We start from the raw sequence: 18793 nt of genomic DNA, 5'->3' as shown, positions 1-18793 counted from the left end.
TCCAGCTCTGCTGCAATCTTCAGCCGGGCCTTCACACCCCCTCCTTTGCAACTTCCTCCTCTGTTCCATGCCCAGCTCCTGGCATGAGCAGAACACACTGCGACATGGTGAACTGCAACCACGTTGCCATTATCCTTGCTTGTTCCTACTGGCTCTCCGTTCCTTTCAGGATCCAGCTCAAAATTGCCCTCTGCCCACCCAAGCTCTGCAAGGAGTCTTGCTCCAGTGGGACAAGGGACAGCAGAATGCTGCCTATGTCCTCTCCCTTCCCCCTGCACTGCAGGTGAAAGGGCAGCTGGTCTCGGAGCTCCTCTGCACCAGGTGAATTCCACAGCTGGAGTTCTGCTCCTTGTGTTTTAGACTTTCTGTGGAGTTCCTCCAGCCTGCCCCACAGATCTCGTCTTCCTCCAGTCCCTCCTCATTCCTTTTCATCTCCTGCTGGCCTCCTCTTTGGATTGCTCCAGAACCAGGCTACTAACAGTGCAAGAACTTTCTTCCCCTCAGCTCCCACCAGTTGAAAGCCCCCTGGAATCTCCCAGCTGAACGCATGCCTTTCCCTCCTGGCCTGCCTCTTTTAATCAAGTCTCCTCTACCTCTGTTTAGCTCTGCGAGGGCCTGATCCAAAGCCTATTGAAAAGAGTCTCTAATTGTCCTAGGTAGTGCAGAGCCAGTTGGGATGCACATATCATGAGCTCGAGCAGTCCCCGATCACTGGTGCTGCGGGTGATTCCCTGCCGCTACTGGCTTCTCCACCAATTCCTCCCCATTGGAGTCTGGTCCGGTGCCTGAGAGACAGGGCCAGCAGAACTTGACAGTTGTACTGAAACAGGTGGCTTTTTATTGTTCCAGATTTGTCTTTTGATGATTTGGACTATCTATATAGCGGGAGTGGCAGCGACCCCAACGTAGACTGTGGCCCCAGTGCAGTTCCCTATAACATCTCTCACTGCATCTGTGAAGACGGGTTCAGGTCCATCTCTGGAAAAGAGCCTTTCCTTGGTACCAGTGAGTCCAGATGTGACGGTAAGTGTCACACCAGTACTGTGTCTTTCTGCAGTGTCTTTCATCCAAGGGTCTCCATTCAGGGTGGAATTCATCTCCGTGCAGAGAGCCAGCACAAGTCCATGCATCACTTAAGGCCACGGGACCCTAAATTTGGCTCCAGGGCATTAGCAGTGAACAAAACCAAAAATCAAGCTGCATTTGTGCTGCATATCATAACGAGGACAAATAGTCTCACCCTGTTCTTCCCCTGCACAGAAATCCCCCTTCACTGCCGATCAGGTTTCACAAGAGAAAATGACTACGTGAAGATGTGTTTGAATGGATCACAGCAGGTAAGTTAGCAATGTCAGAGAGTTAGCATTGTTCCGTGGATGTGAAAATAGCACTGGAGGATACGCGCATGGATAAGACGCCAGTGTGGGACTCACAAGAGCTGAGGTCTATTTCTGGCTCTGACACTGGCCTACTGGCTGACCTTGGACAAGTCACTGCGCCGCCCCATGCCTCAGTTTTGCCCTCTGCAAAATAGGCAAATGATGCTGACCTCCTTTGAGATCTATTGATGAAAAGTGCTATAGAAGAGCTAGGGATTTGTTATCCCCTATTCTAAGTGTCAACAATGAGCATTGATGATAATTCCCAGGAGTTTCCTGCCCCGCCAAGATGAGATAGAAGGGATGGTATAGAATGTATGAGCAATGCAGTTCTTACATTAAAGGTATTTTGTGCCTTCTGCTGGTGTAAATCAGTGTAGCTCCACTGGTTTTCGTGCAGCTATATTGATTTACACTAGATTATGTTCTGGGACACTGCATGACTGGCCTTTGCTCCCCAGATGAACTCTAATGATGTGTTTTATCTCTTGTGGTTTCCTAGATTAACTTGGATAATAGGAAAAACAGCTCGTTCTGTTCGCTGGTCAATTCCACCCTCAGCCTCCTGACATCTGCCTGTGAGAACGTCAGCTTGACCGCTTCCCTAGAGGTCAGAAATGTTCCATTGTTAGAGAGACCCATCTTTAACACTGGGACCCCAGGTCTCTGCTAGGACTGGTGTAGTTCCCTGACTGACACAGGCTGAGTCTGTTTAGACTCCTTTTGTAGCACACCACTTTAGGAACAACGGCCCAGAGCCTCAAAGGTGTTGAATGCCTAACTCCCATTGACATCAAATTTATTCCAGCGCAGAGGGCCAGAAAAAGGCATTATGTGTCACTTACATCCCGTAGGATTTATAAGAGACTTAAACAACCCTTGTTCTGGTCTTCTGCACAGGGGTGGCTATCACTCAACAGGACAGTCCCTGTCAGTCTGTCTGTCTGCCTATCCATCTGAATGGATTTTCCACACAGATTTTTGGACTATCCTTCACTGTTTTGGTAGCTCCGTAAGTACTTGAATCATATCCTAGGGCCTGATCCCAAAGGCCACAGAAATCACTGGGCTGCAACCCACCACACAACCACTGCTTCCCACCAGGAGTTCCACACTTAAGTGCATGGAGCTGGATAGAGGGAACGTAGGCCCCATTGAAATGCAGGGGAAAGCTGGAGACTTACCAAACAGTCATGATGCAGGGTCTGATCCCCGAACCCTCTAGGAGACAGCGGCGTCCTTCGAACACATCCTTGCTGACAGCTCCCTCTGGAGCCTCGAAAGCAAGGAGGAAGTCGCTTCTGCTGCAACACTGCTTCTGCAGAGTTTGGGGTCGGCCGCAGTGACAGCTGCCCTCGCCTCTCCGGAGAACCAAACCCAGACTGCGACCACCAAGCTAATGGGTAAGAAGTAAAGACTGGGCCCGAGCCATGAAATTCACATAGGTGTTGGGGGCCAGGTTTTTAACCACTTACCCCCAGCTTATTGGGGTCTTCAGTACAGGGTTATGATTAAAGATCAGTCTGGGGATTGGTCCTGCTTTGAGCAGGGGATGGGACTAGATGACCTCCTGAGGTCCCTTCCAACCCTGATAGTCTATGATTCTGTGATTCTCAAGAGGCTCTACACTCAGCCCTGGATCCAGGTGTGGATTTAGAGGTTGGAGTTGCCCAGAGAAGACAGGAACTAGCTTTTTGACAGGATCCCTTGGGGGCTGCACCATGAACAGAGAGATTGCTGTTGAAGTTACTTTGATTGTAACAGCACTGGGGCAGAGATTGTCTCCTCCTACATGTCTGTTCAACACCCAGCAGAGTGGGGCCCTGATCCCTAACTGGGGGCCTCTGGGTGCTACTGTAATACAACTAATAAATGTGCATGAGAAATACTGAGTTACCCAAGATCCTTTCTCTCGGCACCTTTCAGCGATTCAGACGAAGCTCACCAATGAGAACTGTAGTCTGCAGAGCGAGGTACTTGGGTTCCGTGCTCATGAAGACAGGATGGATATTCACTGCACTGCTGTTACTGACGCTGACATGGAAGGTACCATGGAGACATCCCTGCAACCCACTGATCATAACTACATTAGTGTCCGGTGCCTTGAATATAAAACTGGCACCCTCATGGAGTAGTAACTTGCCCATGGCAAGTTGGCCCTTACTCTGTGAATGGCGCCATGAGGTTGACAGGACTCCTTGGGGAGCAATTTACTATCCGTTGTCTTCAATGGGTTGACAACAGAGAGTTTGATCCCGTCTGAGTAAAGGGGCAGAATCCAGCCCGTAGTGTGGGGACCAGCCATGCTGTGCGAGTCCCCTAGTAATGAATCACAGAAGCAGAGAAATGTAGGGCTGGAAGCGACCTCAAGAGGTCACCTAGTCCATCCCTCCAAATGGAGGCAGGATGAAACATACCTAGATCAGCCCTGACAGGTGTTTGTCCAACCTGTTCTTAAACTTCCCCAATGATGGGGATTCCACAACCTCCCTAGGTCACCCATTCCAGTGCTGAGCCATCCTTAGAGTTAAACAGACTTTCCTAATTTCTGACCTGAAACTCCCTGGCTGCAAAAGCTGAATCCTTCCTGTCCTGCCCTCGGTGGAGGCGGAGAATAATTGATCACCATCCTCTGTATTGCAATCTTGTATGTATTGAAAGACTGTTATCAGGTCCCCTCTCAGCCTTCTCCTCTCTGAACTAAATATTCACAATTTTTCCTCATAGGCCAGTTTTCTAAATGAGCGTCTCAGCGATTAATGCACCGACAAAGGGCCCTGATCCTGCTCAGCACCCTCAGCTCTCACTGATTTCTCAGCGTCAGGCCCAGGTCTTGCATTCCTTAAAAGGCCCTTCCTTCCTGTTCTTATAGGATCAAGCCCTAACGTTCCCCACTGTGTTTTTAACTCAGCACTTCCTCAGGCACTGAGGTGAAGACTCAGCGGGCACTTTCAAAGTTTGCTGTGCGGGCAGGAATGTCATATGGGCCTGATCAAAAGTCAATCCCAGACAGTGGAGAGGCTTTTAAATCATTAAACCTAGCAGAGAAAGGCCTGGCAAGAACAAACAGCTGGAAGTTGAAGCCGAGCGCATTCAAATTAGAAACAAAGCACAGATTTTTAACAGAGGACCATTAGCCACTGGTGCAAACTGCCAAGGGAAGTGGTGGATTTCTCATCTCTTGATAGATCCAGATGGCTGCCTTTCTGGAAGAGATGTTTTAGCCAGACCCAAGTGATTGGGCTCAGTACAGGAATAATAGGGTGAAATTCTCTGGCCAGGTCAGACTAGAAGATCTAATGGTCCCGTCTGGTCTTACGGTCTGTGAATATTGGCCAATCGGATTCTATTTGACCCCAGACCTGTTAACATAAGAACGGCCGTGCTGCGTCAGACCAATGTTCCATCTCACCCAGTATCCTGTCACTGACAGTGGCCAATGCCAGAGGGAGTGTAACAAACAGGGCAATTTGGAGAAATCAACCCCTGTCTTCCCCTCCTGGCTTCTGTAACTCAGTGGTTTAGGATAGCCACAAGCTGAGTGTCCCCCTGAAGTTAGTGACATTTGTGGGCACCTTGCAGAGCTAGGCTCTGTGCTATCTACCTTAAGCAACATGTCCAGGAAATCGTTTTTACCTGTTGGTTCAGCCATTCTCTGGAAGCTGGTGGAAACATTTTTTTCCCTGCAGAAAATAGCTTTTTTGATAAAATGGCATCTTGAGCAAAAAATGTCAGTTGTTGTTGGAAAATTTTTCCTTTTTTGACAAAAGAACCCCACAAAGAATTGAAGGAAACTACGGGGGTGGGGGAGGGTCATTTTCATCACAATTTTTTGCAGGAAGAAAACAAAACTCCCCAACCAGCCCTACCATCTGCCCCTAAGCAGTTTCCCCCCCCTCCTTTGCTGCTTGCAGGTTCTGCTGCTGTTGCTTTTATCTCCTACATGGGGCTGGAGTCCCTACTGGGAGGGAGATTTTTGCAGGATGAAAATCGAGGGAGCGAGGCAAAACCAGAACAGGTTCGCGTGAACTCCAGAGTGGTGAGCGCCTCCACCAGCACCTGGAAGAAGAAGCCTTCCAGTCCCATCAACCTCACCTTCCGGCACCTCGAGGTGGGTCAATGATGTGTGTCCTCAATATGTAACAGCATGAGTTGGGGAAAGAGTCTGTTATCAACCCATCTCGTCTGTTATGGTTCCCTGCAGAGTATGTCAGTCCTTAAAGACCCAAACCATGACCCTGGGTCTCTGAGAGCCCTCAGGGAGTTTTGGAGCTGGATTCACATCTAGATCAGAACTCCATGACTTGGGCCCAGCTTTAGAAGCTGCAGCAGTTCAGCCAGAGTGGTGGTAATGGGTTTGCCACCTCTCAGGTACGAAAAACCAGGACACATGGGATGATGCTGTGCTCATACCACTGGGCAGCTGGCTGTGTGCACCAAGCGCCCTTACAGATCTCTCAGGGCAGCCGCCTCAAAACGGGGGAAATCCTGGAGAAACCTGGACAGGTGGCAACCCCAAGAATCTCTGTCTTCCTGGCCTCATGCCCTGTGGTGGTGAAAGGCTCAGAGAGGGGGGAGGATACCGGGGAAGTATCATACAATGATGTGTTCACCGTGGCTCCCCCCGGAAATGGCAAGGATGGCCGGCCATGGGATCCCACTGGCGTGGCACTGCAGGTCATAGGATCCCATTGGCAAGTCGGGTCCTGGGATACCCTCTGCTTGGCATGGAAGCACCTGGGATCCGAACAGTGTGGCAGGAGCTGGGGGAAGGGCACTACCAGACTCTCGGTTTAATTTAGTTTGTGGCTAAGCACAGAGCTCCGCCTGCCACTGGCCTTTGTGCAGTCACTGCTGCATCCCTGTATCCCACGGTGCTGCCCAGCTGCCCTAGGCTTCTGTGAGGTCACTGCCTCACTCCCTGGACTGTATCACAGGCCCATTGAGGCTGCTGCCTGGCTCCTCTGTTTCCTGGGGGGCTGCTGGCCTGACATGGACCGGGATACGATCAGCACACCCAGCCCTCTCTCCCAATCCAGCCTCTAAGGCCTCTCTCCCCCTCCCTGGCCTCCCCGTCCCCAGGAACCTGTGAGCAGGTGGATGTTTTCATTCTCTTTGCAGTGGGTTTTCGGGAGGAGGGGGAGGGGGAGGTGGGGGCTCCCATTGGGTTGGGTTCATTTAATTTTGCTTGGTCGTGATCCATCATTGAACAATCCCAATTCTAGAGGAGGGGCCAAACCCAAAGCCTGGACCAAATACCCCCAAGTTTTAGGCTCCATCCCCAAAAGCTGCGCCTTGGGCCCATTGCTTGCAATGAATATTTGTAACCGCTCTGGGCTCAAATTCATCCTGGTGTAGCTCAGTTGATGCCACTGGATGAATTAACCTTGTCTTCCCATCACCTTTCCTCCCCCTGGTGTTTGTCCATATCCCTCATTTTGTCTCTCCTTACATGTTAAGCTCTTTGGGGCAGGGACCCTGTATGTACCAGGCAGTAAGGACTATAAAAAGCAAGATTTCAGACTGGCGCTCCTGGGATGCGGACTCTACTCCAGGGTCTTCTGTGGATTTGCTGAGTGAACTTGGACAAATTACTTAACTGCTCTGTTCCTCAGTTTCCCCATCTGTAAAATCAGGTTAATCCAACTGATCTTCACTTAAAGTCCTTGGATAAAAATAATTATTGATGGTGCTGTAAAATATGTATTATTAATAATAAAAATAACCCTGTGTTTGGCACCATTGCTGTAGAACAGTGCCAAGATATGGGTCTTAAGGGTACTTTATGCCAGTCCATTATTTCTGCTCCCTGAAATTAGCTGAGGACAGGTCTCATGGGCTCTCATCACCTGAGATCTATGAAAGACAAAACACATCAGAGGATCCCAGGGACACATGACTGGCTGTAACAATTCAGCCCATGTGTCCGCCAAACACAGCATCCTTCCTGATGAGTCTAGCTGTTTGTGCGATGCAGAGCATGGTGGGGAGAGAGAAAACTCTTGCTTGACACTAATCACCACCTCCTTGAGTGAATCCATGAGCTCAGAACTCATCCCTGGGTTGATTTGCTGTTAAAGGCTCTGCTGTTGCTTAATATGGTCTGAACCCCCTTTCTATCCGTGATTGCAAATTCTTGTAGGACAAGACTCCGCTGGATAGGGCCATCTGCGTCCACTGGAACTCTGCAGGCCAGGATGGTGTGTGGTCCCCCCAGGGCTGCCAGCACCTTCACTCCAATGTCACTCACACGCGGTGCAGCTGTCGCTACCTGGCCAGCTTTGCGGTGCTGATGGCGCCTGGTGTCATTGAGGTATTTGCGGCTTTGGGCTTGAAATCAGGTGTCTCTGGAAGTGTCAGTGCATGGGATGCTGGGCTCCCCACTGTGCATAATGATGTCCCTTTGGCCCAAGCAGTTGGCCAATACTTGCGGGGTGGAGAAATTGATGCTACTGCTCAGGTCTGTACTTCAGTATAATCTTGTTTATGTACAAATCATGTACACAAAGACCTATTTTCCTGAACACAGGACAAACAAAGAACAGGCAGTTTTCTGGCTCATAAATCTCCACGCCTGCCACTCCAGCGAGCTCTGTGCCCAAGGAGTTCTGTCTCTCTGCTGCCTCTCAGAGTCACACTGACAACTGCTCCTCGGGGCTTTCTACCTCCAACATACACAGGCTGAAAAACCAATCTCCTAGACGACCCTGCATCTGCAGCCAGTGAAACTCCTCAGCCCACATGGCTCAACTCTGATCTTCTATGTGGCTTGGGCAGGCCCTCCATTGTTCGTAGCTGTCTCTGCTACATAAACAGGATCGGACTTTAACAGCAGCGGCAGCAACAACAGCTCCAGCACATCTCAACTGACATCTTCTCTTTTCCCCAGGAACAGCAGGATCAGGCCTTAGGGGCAGAAATCCAAACCTGCATTCATTCCTGTCAAACCCAATCTCCACTGCACCCAACGCACCTAGCATTGCCATGCAAACATCACTGCAGGTTTCCTGCTGTCTTGGAGATCTTGGACCCTTTCTGTAGAGTCTGAGAGTTTGGACTGACAGAATTCAATATTTACAACCTAGACTCCTCTGGGCTCACCCACCCTAGTACCACTGACTCATAAAGCAGGGTTGTCCTCTAGCTCAGACAGCAGACTTGGGAGGAAGGATTGTCTCTTACCATGTGCCTGTACATCACCAGCACAATGGGCCCTGATCTTAGTGGGGGCTTCTGGGTGCTGTTGTAATAGAAATTCCTCTTTGCTGCTGCGTCTTCCTCTTTGCTGACTAAAATAAGATTGTTTTACTGTTAACCCTACTGAGCCAGTGCGGCTAGATTTGCATGTTACTCATGCAGAATCAGCAGAACTGGTCACTAGATTCCAGTTGCAGAATCTTTGCTGTGAATGATACATGCTGCAGAAGGAACCCCGCTGGATGCTCTGACCCCAAGCTGAGTTTGCAGGACTGGGAGTTAGACAAATATTTCTTTTGACCCATCCACTGAGCAGCACGTTTAATAGGGTCACAGAGATGCTAAACATAGTGCCATTTCTGCATAGACCCACACTTTAGTCGAGGTGATGATCAGCAGATAACAAGACCCATTCTGGGCACCTTTAATGCTATACACCTTGAAAATCTAAAAACATGAGCAATTTTCTTTGTATAAGGTATAGTTAAAAACAACTCCATGTTGCCATGAACCTGAAATTCTGTTTTTTAGTATCAGGGTTTGTGACAGGGCCTTATTCCACTCCTGTCTCTTTTCTAGCCACAAACCACTTGGAGACCATACATTCCTTAGCTCACTTAGCCAAGGGCAGGGGCACAAAGGTATTTCCCCTTTTAGAGATCTTTTCTGGCTCTGACTCTAAAAGCGTAGGATCTGGTGTCATGTCATATCATGGCATGTCCCCTCCCTCACCATCACCTGCATCATTCATCATCATCATTCATGCCCGTCACCCCAACCGGGGTATGGGCCGCCATGCACTTTTCTATTTTCTGGGCTAATGGCTTGATTAGCCCTGTAGCTTTCTCCAGTCTGTGCCCAATCTGTCAATTTGGCACAAATTTGCTCCTTAGATTTAATTGGTGATCCAGTGATCAGACAGCTGGTTAAAGACCATAGCGATAACTAAGAGATCATCAACCTCTATTTTACATTAGGGTTATAATTTTAAACACTGACAGCTAGACATATTGGAAGTATAGGCCAGCTTGTAGGATGTTGTGCATCTTTCCACTAGGGGGCGCTGTTGCTTTGGCAAATTCAAAGCAAGCAAATGAAGAGACAAGCAAATCTAGCGAAGAGAGAAACAATTTCCTTCCTTTGAAGGCAGTTGACATTAGGGTGACCAGATGTCCCGATTTTATAGGGACGGTCCCAATATTTGCAGCTTTTTCTTATATAGGTGCCTATTACCCCCCACCCCATCCCGATTTTTCACACTTGCTATCTGGTCACCCTAGTTAACATGTTACAGGAGGGAAGGGCTATGCTCATCATGATGGCAGAGAAAATACTGCATCTAATAATCCAGAAAAATCCCTTGCCATTTTCTCATTATATCTTAATAAATAAATAAAAACAAACCAACCAACCTATAGGCTAGATCCTCAGCTGGCGTAATCAACATAGCTCCATTGAAGTCAGTGAAGTCAGAGTTGTGCCCATTTACACCCGCTGAGGATCCAGGCCTATAAATGAATTGCAATTAACTCACTGGATAAACTGAACTAATGACTTTCTCTCCAAAGGGGCTTTTGCAAACTACTGTAAAATGAGCCAGTCCAGTGTACAGTCAAGTTCTTGCTTCTCTAGTCCTGGGTCATAATAAAATGTCATGCTAATCCACCCAAGACAGTCAGTGTCACATGAGAATCCACTGAATTTAGATCATGGCCATCATGCTAATATAGCAGAAATAGGGTTGGGTCAGTTTACAGCAATTCTCATGTGTCTTATGCAGCGTGTGTAGAGGAATTGCTTCTCTCGCCTATGAAATGCAGCTGCCTCTTGGGTGGAAGGCATCTCTGAAAATCAAGCCACTAGAACTTCAGCTCCAAATGCCCAGGCCTCTGCTGCTTTAGCTAAAAGAAAATATCTGTGGCCACCATTATACTAGGCCCTTTACGCACGCTTTGGGCAGCCACTAGAAGAGTGGTTTTCAAACTTTTTTTCTGGCGACCCAGTTGAAGAAAATTGTTGATGCCCATGACCCAACAGAGCTGGGGATGAGGGGTTCAGGGTGTGGGAGGGGCTCAGGGCTGAGGCAGGGGATTGTGGTGCAGGAGGGGGTCCAGGCTCTGGGCTGGGGGTGCAGAGGCTCTAGGGTGGGGCTGGGGATGAGGGCTTTGGGGTGCAGGATGGGGCTCTGGGTTTCGGGGGGGGCTCAGGGCTGGGGTAGGGGATTGGGGCATGGGGGTGAGGTGCAGGCTTACCTGCAGCAGCTCCCAGTCAGCGGCACAGCAGGGGTGCTAAGGCAGGCTTCCTGGAAGTGGCCAGCAGCAGGTCTGGCTCCTAGGCGGAGGCATGCAAGTGGCTCTGCGCGGCTCTCGCCTGCAGGCACCACCACCCCTCAGCTCCCACTGGCCGTTTCCTGGCCAATGGGAGTGCAGAGCCAGTGCTTGGGGCGGGGCAGCACGTGGAGCCCCATAGCCCTCCCGCCTAGGAGCCGGACCTGCTGCTGGCCGCTTCTGGGGCACAGTGTGGTGTCAGGACAGGTAGGAACTAGCCTGCCTTAGCCAGGCAGCGCTGCTGATGGGACTTTTAACGGCCCAGTCGGTAATGCAGACCAGATTCGATGTGACCCAGTGCCTGCCATTCCATGACCCAGGACTGGGTCATGACCCACAGTTTGAAAACCACTGCCCTAGAAGGTGAGATGGCTGAGTTGCTCAAGGACCTAAAACCAGCATGATGCAGTAGGAAGGGTATAGGTCCCAGACAGACTAGAAGCACCAAAGGCCTTGCTTAGCAGGGTGCAGGTGAGTGGGGAGCAACCCATGGCCCTGACTTCAGCTGTTCTGTGTCGCAGGTGGATTTTGCCCTGTTTGTTATCAGCCAAACCGGGCTCATCATCTCCCTGATCTGTCTCGTCGTGGCTATCATCACCTTCCTCTTCTGCCACCCCATCCGTAACACCAGCAGCACCTTCCTCCACCTGCAGCTCAGCATATGCCTCTTCTTGGCCGATCTCCTCTTCATAGTGGGAATTGACAAGACTTACAACAAGGTACAGTAGGCGCAGAATTCTCCAGGCACTGTTCACAGCTCCAGTCATGGTTTCTTCACCTACCTGCGTTGGGATCTCACATATGTTGGGCTGACTCCCAACTGGGCCGGATTCTGCTTCCATTTTCGCTCTGCTATTTCAGTGGAGTTACTCCTGATTTACACCAGGGTGAGTGAGAGGAGAATCAGGTCAATGGACTGCAGTAGAGACTGCACCACCCAGGGATGATTTTAGACACAGCAAATCCTGCATCATGGCAGGGGGTTAGACTAGATGACCCTTGCGGTCCCTTTTACTCCTATGGTTCTATGATTCTATGACCCATTGTAACTGCGACCTTTACTGGGTAAAACCTCAATAATCTAACCCGCACCCAGTTGCCCCAGGTTAGAGGCTTCCTTCCAACCCCACAACTGGACTGAGTTCGGTGAATCTGGGCTGATATTTGAATCCGTCTGGAACTGATTCCATCCCAATGCAAATCTCAGCAGGTATGAAACAAAGCCAAAGCCTGCTCTGCCCCGCTGAGACAAGATCCCCAGATTTCCACTGGCTGTACCTATAATGCAGCATTGAGCAGGGGCAGTGCTTCTCACGCCAAGTGTTCTACAGACTTAGGGTCAGTTTCAGTTTCTCACCCTAAGTGTTTGCCTGGCCATAATCTAGATGCACCCTCCCAAGGCAGGAAGAGAGCTCATCTCGTCAAATGACCTTGGACTGACTTTCCATTCCTCCTCCAGCTCATGTGTTCCATCACCGCCGGCTTGCTGCATTACTTCTTCCTGGCTTGCTTTGCCTGGATGTTTCTGGAAGCGGTGAATCTGTACCTCATTGTCAGGAATCTGAAGGTGAAAAATTATGCAGGCACGGGCAGATGCACAAGAAAATGCATGTACGTCTTTGGCTACGGACTCCCAGCAGTGATTGTGATCACATCTGCAACCAGCGCGCCCAGCAGCTATGGAACTCCTTATCAGTAAGTCCTGTGTGGCAAGGGGGAGCTTTGTCTCAGTATGGAGAAACTTGTGCATCCTCCAGGCACTGGGGTGAATTCCATTCACACTGACTGTGTAAAGACCCCTGCCTTAGATCCGCAGTGGCAACTCACCTTAGTCCTTCAGGGCAAAAGCCCAGGCCTCTACCACTTGAGCTAAAGGATCAACTCCATTGGCTGGGAGCAATAGTAGGCTCTTATCCTCTATATGGACCAGCCACTGGGTGGTGGTGGGGACACAACATATTTAGCTAGCATGTTACAATTGCTCTCGGCAGGTTTCCTCTTCTGCTTGCTGTGTCCTAATCCCTCCTCCATGTGGGGGGCTGGATTAGATGACTTCTTGAGGCGCCTACCAGCCCTACGTTTCTATGAGTCTTGTTTATAGAGAGTGGGCTGACAGAGAGTGTAAACAGGAAGCAGACAATGCACTGCACATCTTACAGTCCACATGGGTTGTAAATACCCTGTGTGGAGACATTCGCTCCTGCATGCCCCTAATACTACTCAAGCTCACCCCAAATCCCAGACCGCTACCCTCTTCCTTCCAAGTCCCAGCCTGGGCCTCTACCTACATCTTTCTCCACAGCTCTCAGCCTCCCAGTCTGAATCCAGGCTTGGGGTTCTCTCCACATATGGAAGCCCCTGACTCTTCTCCCTGGGCAGACTTCCATAGTCTCTATAACAATACAGTCCTTGGTTTCCGTTGGTTACTACCCATCTCTGTTGGGTGCTGCTTGAGGACCAGTAGCTCCTGAAACCGATATACTCATTGCTCTGTTCCAAGTCCTGGTGACCAAATAAAACTGGATCTTCCCCTTTCAGTCTCAGCCTTTAAACTATTCCATTTTTTAACCCTGTTATCCTGAAGTCTGACTGGATTCCACTTGTGGGTCTATTAGCGGAACTGGAGGATGGGGGCATACCTGGCAATGCCGGTGCACCAGCTCACACGGCAGTGGTGCAGAGGTAGCAAATGCAGGCCGTACAGGTCTTGCCAGGGTTCTGCTGATGGCCTTTCTCTCTTTCTTCGTAGCTGCTGGCTCAATCCTGATAACGGTTTTAGATGGAATTTCCTTGGGCCTGTCTGCGCCGTGGTTGTGGTGGGTACCGCAGGGTCTCAGGTTTCCCAGAGCAGCAGAACCAGAGGGCTGTGGTAGAATCTCTCATAGATGGGAACACCAAAGAGATGGGGCCCAGACCAGAGTCACTAGGAAGAGGCGGGTCTGAGGCACCCTTGGTCTGGAGGCTGAAAGCATTCAACCCGACCTGACCAAGGAGATTTTGCCAAATGAATGCATGGCTACCCCATTTTGGGAATGGCAGCCCCCCGAGGAGCAACCGGCATAATTCCAGAGCCATGGCCCCTACGCATCCTCAGTGAGGCTAGCAGTGACAGACACCCCAGAGAGACAAGCCTCCTAAGGAGAGCTATAGCCTATGGTGTGGGGGAGTTGTTGGGATGAGCCATCTAGAACATAAAGAACAACATTGTTCAGAACTATCTGAGCAACAGAGTGGGCCTGATTCTCCTCACACCCGTCTCCCTCCATTGTCTTCAGTGGAGTTCCTCCTGATTTACACTGGCCTCAGGGGGAGGGGAATCAGGCACCACCGAGTATTTTTGACATTCATTGACGTTTAATATTCTCATGGTCCAGAAAATTTCCTGGCCTGTTTAGGCTCCCCGCGTATATCATCGATTGGCACAAGGCCTGGGGACTGGAGCAGCAAAGTGCTGGGGCTGCAGGTCAGCCATAAGGCATTTCTCTGGGACACTAGGTCATCTCGAACCATCGGCCAAAACTAATTCCAACCCCAGGGTCCAATTTAATGTTCCATCCCACGGGCCAGATCCTCAACTGGTGGAACTTGGTTACAGTCCGGTCAGGTGCTAGGCTGATTTACACTAGGTGGGGCTCTGGAGCCTGAGGTTGAAATGAAATGTACGAGGGACTTCTTTGGTTTTTCTCTTTACAGATAAATTTAGTGTTTTTCTGCCTTACTCTGAAGCTTTTGCGAGAACATCTTTCCTCCCTCAATGCAGAGCTGTCTACTGTGAGGAACACCAGGCAAGATTCCTAGGGGGGAAAAGGATAATCTCTCTCTAGGTTATTACGTGGGCCCTGTCATGATAGTGGCTGAACACCTCACAGATGAACTAACAGTTTTAGCCTCTCAACACCTCTGGGCAGTGGGGGAAATACTACTCACCTAGTCCCAGATAGGGAAACTGAGGCATGGAATGGGGTTGCCAACTTTCTACTCACACAAAACTGAACACCCTGCCCCACCCCTTATCCGAGGCCCCGCCCCCTGCTCACTCCATCCCCTCTCCCTCTGTCACTCGCTTTCCCCACCCTCACGCATTTTCTCATTTTCACTGGGCTGGCTCAGGGGGCTGGGGTGTGGGAAGGGGTGAGGGCTCCGGCTGAGGGTGCGGGCTTCTGGGGTGGGACTAGGTCTGAGGGGTTCAGAGTGCAAGAGGGGGCTCTGGCCTGGGGATTGGGGCCCAGGAGGAGGTCAGGAGTACAGGCTTTGGGCAGCACTTACCTCAAGCATCTCCCAGAAGCAGCGGCATGTCCCCGCTCTGACTCCCATGTGGAGGCGTGGCCAGGAGGCTCTGGTTCCTGGCCAATGGGAGTTGCGGGGGCAGCGCTTGGGACAGGGGCAGTGTGCAGAGCCCCCTTGGCTGCCCCTATGTGTAGGAGCCAGAGGGGGGACATGCTGGCTACTTCCCAGGACCTGCATGCCACCACCAACCAGACAGTCAACGGCCTGGTCAGCGGTGCTGACAGGAGCCTCCAGGATCCCTTTTCAACCGGGTGTTCCAGTCGAAAACTGGACAGCGGGTCACCCTAGCATGGAGCAATCACAGGATTTGCCCACAGGGAGTCTGTGGCTGAAACAGGACTTGAACCCAGACCACCTGTGCCTTAGCCACAAGACCTACCTTCCTCCCCTGCTGCCTCTGACATTTTAACCACCCTCCTGGCCCCTGGGATAGGTTAGTCTATTGTCCTCATTGCCTCCTGTAATAATACTTCACTCTTTTTTAGCACTTTCCATCTGCAGATCTCAAAGTGCTTCACAAAGGGGAGGTCAGGATCATTATCGCTAGCTTTACAGATGGAGAAACTGAGGCACAGAGAAAGGCTGTGACTTGCCCAAGGTCATGCAGCAGACCAGTGCCAGAGCCGGGAATAGAACCCAGTCCCAGTCGGGTGCTCTGTGCACTAGGCCGTGCTGCCTTCCATACACACTCCACTCCTGGGGCTGGTGGTAACCTCTTTCTGGCTCTTCACTGAGTGTGGGGGTTACATTTTCAAGGGATTGGAAATGAAAACTAGGGGGAGATTCTGCCCTCATGTCCCAGTCCCACTGCTCTCCCTGCCAGTGCCAATATCCCAGTGGTCATTACACGGTTGTTTTCCCCCCCATTTTAGGTCACTGACTTTTAAAGCCCTGGCTCATCTCTTAGTCCTGGGCCTCACGTGGGGGCTGGGCACCTTCCAGTTCGGCTCGTTGGCCACGGTGATGGGGTACCTGTTCACCATCACCAACAGCCTGCTGGGAACCTTCATCTTCGTGGTGCACTGCCTGCTCAACAGAAAGGTGATGCCTGCATGCCCCCAGCCTACGGGCAGCAGGTGTGGGCTGGGTCTGAGCTTTTACTGGGGGTCGCAAAGGGGTAGGGGAAAGAGAGAAATGAAGGGAGTGGAAAAGGGGAGAGGAAGGGAGAGCAGTAGGGTGCTGTGAGGCAGCAGTAGGGTGCTGTGAGGCAGCAGTAGGGTGCTGAAATGCAGCCACCTCTGGGGCAAAGCATGGTGGCTGTTTAGCAGCATACAGCAAAACAGCACAACTCTTTAGCACCGGAACAGCTGGGCTGGATCCTCTGGGGGGGTATTTGGGATAACGCCTTTGGAGTCAAACATCAGCTGAAGACCTGGCCCGGGGAATGGAATTACCTGCACTGGGATTTGGCCAGCACACTGGGATTAATTGGTATGTGTTTGTGGGATTTAACATATCAAGATGTGGTCAGGAACTTGTGTTTACATCCCTGCTCAGATCCTGTAAGTGACGGGGGATTTTCAACCCTCAGGTGAGAGAGGAGTATTGGAAATTATTTACCAGGCTTCGACAGTCAAAGGAAGAACCTTCGTCTTCCAGTATTACTATGTCTGCTCTCCCCTCCAGCACGGCCGCGGTAAGAGAGAATTTAAATGCATGGCTGCACAGCGTGAGCAGCAATGTACTAACCTCGACCCTCCAAACTCTGTCCCTCGCTCTCACTTTAATTAGCTCCATTGATAAGGTATTGCAAGCAGTGCCAACGCTCACACGGTCCATACATCAAGTCTCCTTGTCGAGGGCAGAGCTCCACACTGGTCATGCTGAGCCCTGGGTTTTGCCCCCTTTGTGGTAAAACCGATTGGGTTAGGCCATCGGGAGGAAAATGCAGAACAACATTTTGCAAAGGTTTTAAAGAAAAATTGTCCCCAACATTTTGAATTTTTGAAGTGTTGAGACCGCTCAGGAAGTTGGCATTAAAAAAACAAACAACCAACAGTCACAAATGTTGGCAAAGTGTTTTGACGCATTTTTTGTGCCAATTTTTTGCTACCTTTCCACCAAAACTAAATTGTGCCAATTTTTTGTCAAAAATATTACGCCACATTTTTGCAAAAGAAAAAATAAAAAGTGCCAATTTTTTGCCAGAAAACAATGTTGAGAGATTTTTGCTCATTTAGAAATGTCCGACCAGCTCTAGCTGGCAGATAATTTCAGTAGTGGCTTTATTGGGGGACTGAATGCCACCAGTGGCTTTTTAATGGCAGAGGATACCTACAGAGCACTATCATTTTATAGCCAGATTCGCCAGCTCTGATGTCCACATTGTGCTGCTGATGTGTAAGGCTGGCCCTGCACTCAAGACATCTATTTCCAGTGCCTGATTCATGCTTTGCTTCCTTTTCTTTCTGTTCCAGGATCCTCAGCAAAATGCTGTCCCATCCCACCTGAAGAAGGTGGCGAGGGATTGATCTCTGTTGCCTGGCCTCTCTTTATGGGTTTTCCACGTTGTTCTCCTCCCCTGGTCCCAGATGCAGAGGAAAAGGGTTGGCACAGTCTCATTAAACGCTCCTGCTGTGTCACCAAAGAATGTCTCTATTCTCAAGTCCAGGAGCAACAAAGCCATAAACTGGTGGATTCTGAGCCACCAGGCAAAACTCCAGGAGACCAGAGCTATGAAATCCTGATCTCCACGCCCTTCCCCCTGTGTTCAGTTCAGGTTTGCCTTAAGGAAGGCTCAGATTGGAGCTTCAAAATGTAATCGAACCAATTCACCCAGTGGCCCAGTGTGTGCCTTGTTTGAGCCTTATCCTGAAACTGATTTTATATTAAGATCTAGAGCAGGGATGGGCAAACTTTTTGGCCCGAGGGCCACATCTGGGTATAGAAATTGTATGGCGGGCCATGAATGCTCACAAAATTGGGGTGTGGGAGCGGGTGAGGGCTCTGGCTGGGGGAGTGGGTTCTGGGGTGGAGCTGGGGATGAGGGATTGGGGGTGCAGGAGGGGTTCAGAGGGCAGGAGAGGGATTAGGGCTGGGGCATGGGAGCGGGTCAGGGGTGCAGGCTCCAGGCGGCATTTACCTCAAGCAGCTCTTGGAAGCAGTGGCATGTCCTCCCTCCAGCTTCTATGTGGAGGCACAGCCAGGCAGCTCTGTGCACTGCCCTGTCTGCAGGTGTCACCCCTGCAGCTCCCATTGGCCATGGCTCCTGGCCGATGGGAGCTGCAGGGGCAGTGCTTGGGGTGGGAATAATGTGTGGAGCCCCTTGGCTGCCCCTACGCGTAGGAGCCAGAGGGGAGACATGCAGCTGCTTCCAGGAGCTGCACAGAGCCATGGCATGCACAGAGCAGGGCAAACCCCCGACCCTGCTCCCCGGCTGGAGTGAGATAAGCCCCGGACTCCGCTCCCCAGCAGGAGCTCAAGGGCTGGATTAAAACATCTGAAGAGCTGGATGCGGTCCCCGGGTCGTAGTTTGCCCACACAGATCTAGAGGCTGGCCTCAAGGCCCAAAATTTGGATTCAGATCTGTTTTTTTCAACATCTTGGCATTTGGAAGGGTGTGAGAGATCCAGGGGTTCATCATATCCCATCTTTTGTTCTTTG

General features: G+C 50.6%; 1 protein-coding gene across 2 annotated transcripts; it reads left to right on the top strand.

Annotated features, from left to right (window-relative positions):
- Positions 1 to 6292: 6292 nt before the first annotated feature.
- On the top strand, positions 6293 to 17772 carry LOC120403072 (adhesion G protein-coupled receptor E1-like). Of its 2 annotated transcripts, none has more exons than XM_039533752.1 (9): positions 6293 to 6467; positions 7522 to 7692; positions 11425 to 11622; positions 12363 to 12598; positions 13653 to 13719; positions 14597 to 14688; positions 16063 to 16231; positions 16722 to 16826; positions 17608 to 17772. In XM_039533752.1, the coding sequence occupies exons 2-9, from the start codon at positions 7672 to 7674 to the stop codon at positions 17659 to 17661; spliced, it is 942 nt and encodes a 313-aa protein (XP_039389686.1). In that variant the 5' UTR covers positions 6293 to 6467; positions 7522 to 7671; the 3' UTR covers positions 17662 to 17772. The 2 variants fall into 2 exon arrangements, with proteins under 2 accessions (XP_039389686.1, XP_039389685.1); XM_039533751.1 differs by having other exon boundaries at positions 6293 to 6475.
- The last annotated feature ends 1021 nt before the right edge of the window (positions 17773 to 18793 follow it).

This window comes from Mauremys reevesii, linkage group 4 (assembly GCF_016161935.1).
Source record: "Mauremys reevesii isolate NIE-2019 linkage group 4, ASM1616193v1, whole genome shotgun sequence".
In the NCBI taxonomy this organism is placed as follows: domain Eukaryota; kingdom Metazoa; phylum Chordata; order Testudines; family Geoemydidae; genus Mauremys; species Mauremys reevesii.
The sequence above is the reverse complement of the archived record's forward strand: the minus strand, read 5'-3'. Positions and strand labels throughout refer to the sequence as shown.

What these genes read in the sequence shown, in the direction of transcription:
- LOC120403072 (XM_039533752.1), top strand. Translation starts at nt 7,672, where the DNA reads ATGGCGCCTGGTGTCATTGAG. An exon ending in AGCTATGGAACTCCTTATCA is followed by an intron (nt 12,599 to 13,652) that starts GTAAGTCCTGTG and finishes CTTTCTTCGTAG; the next exon opens with CTGCTGGCTCAATCCTGATA. An exon ending in CTGTCTGCGCCGTGGTTGTG is followed by an intron (nt 13,720 to 14,596) that starts GTGGGTACCGCA and finishes TTCTCTTTACAG; the next exon opens with ATAAATTTAGTGTTTTTCTG.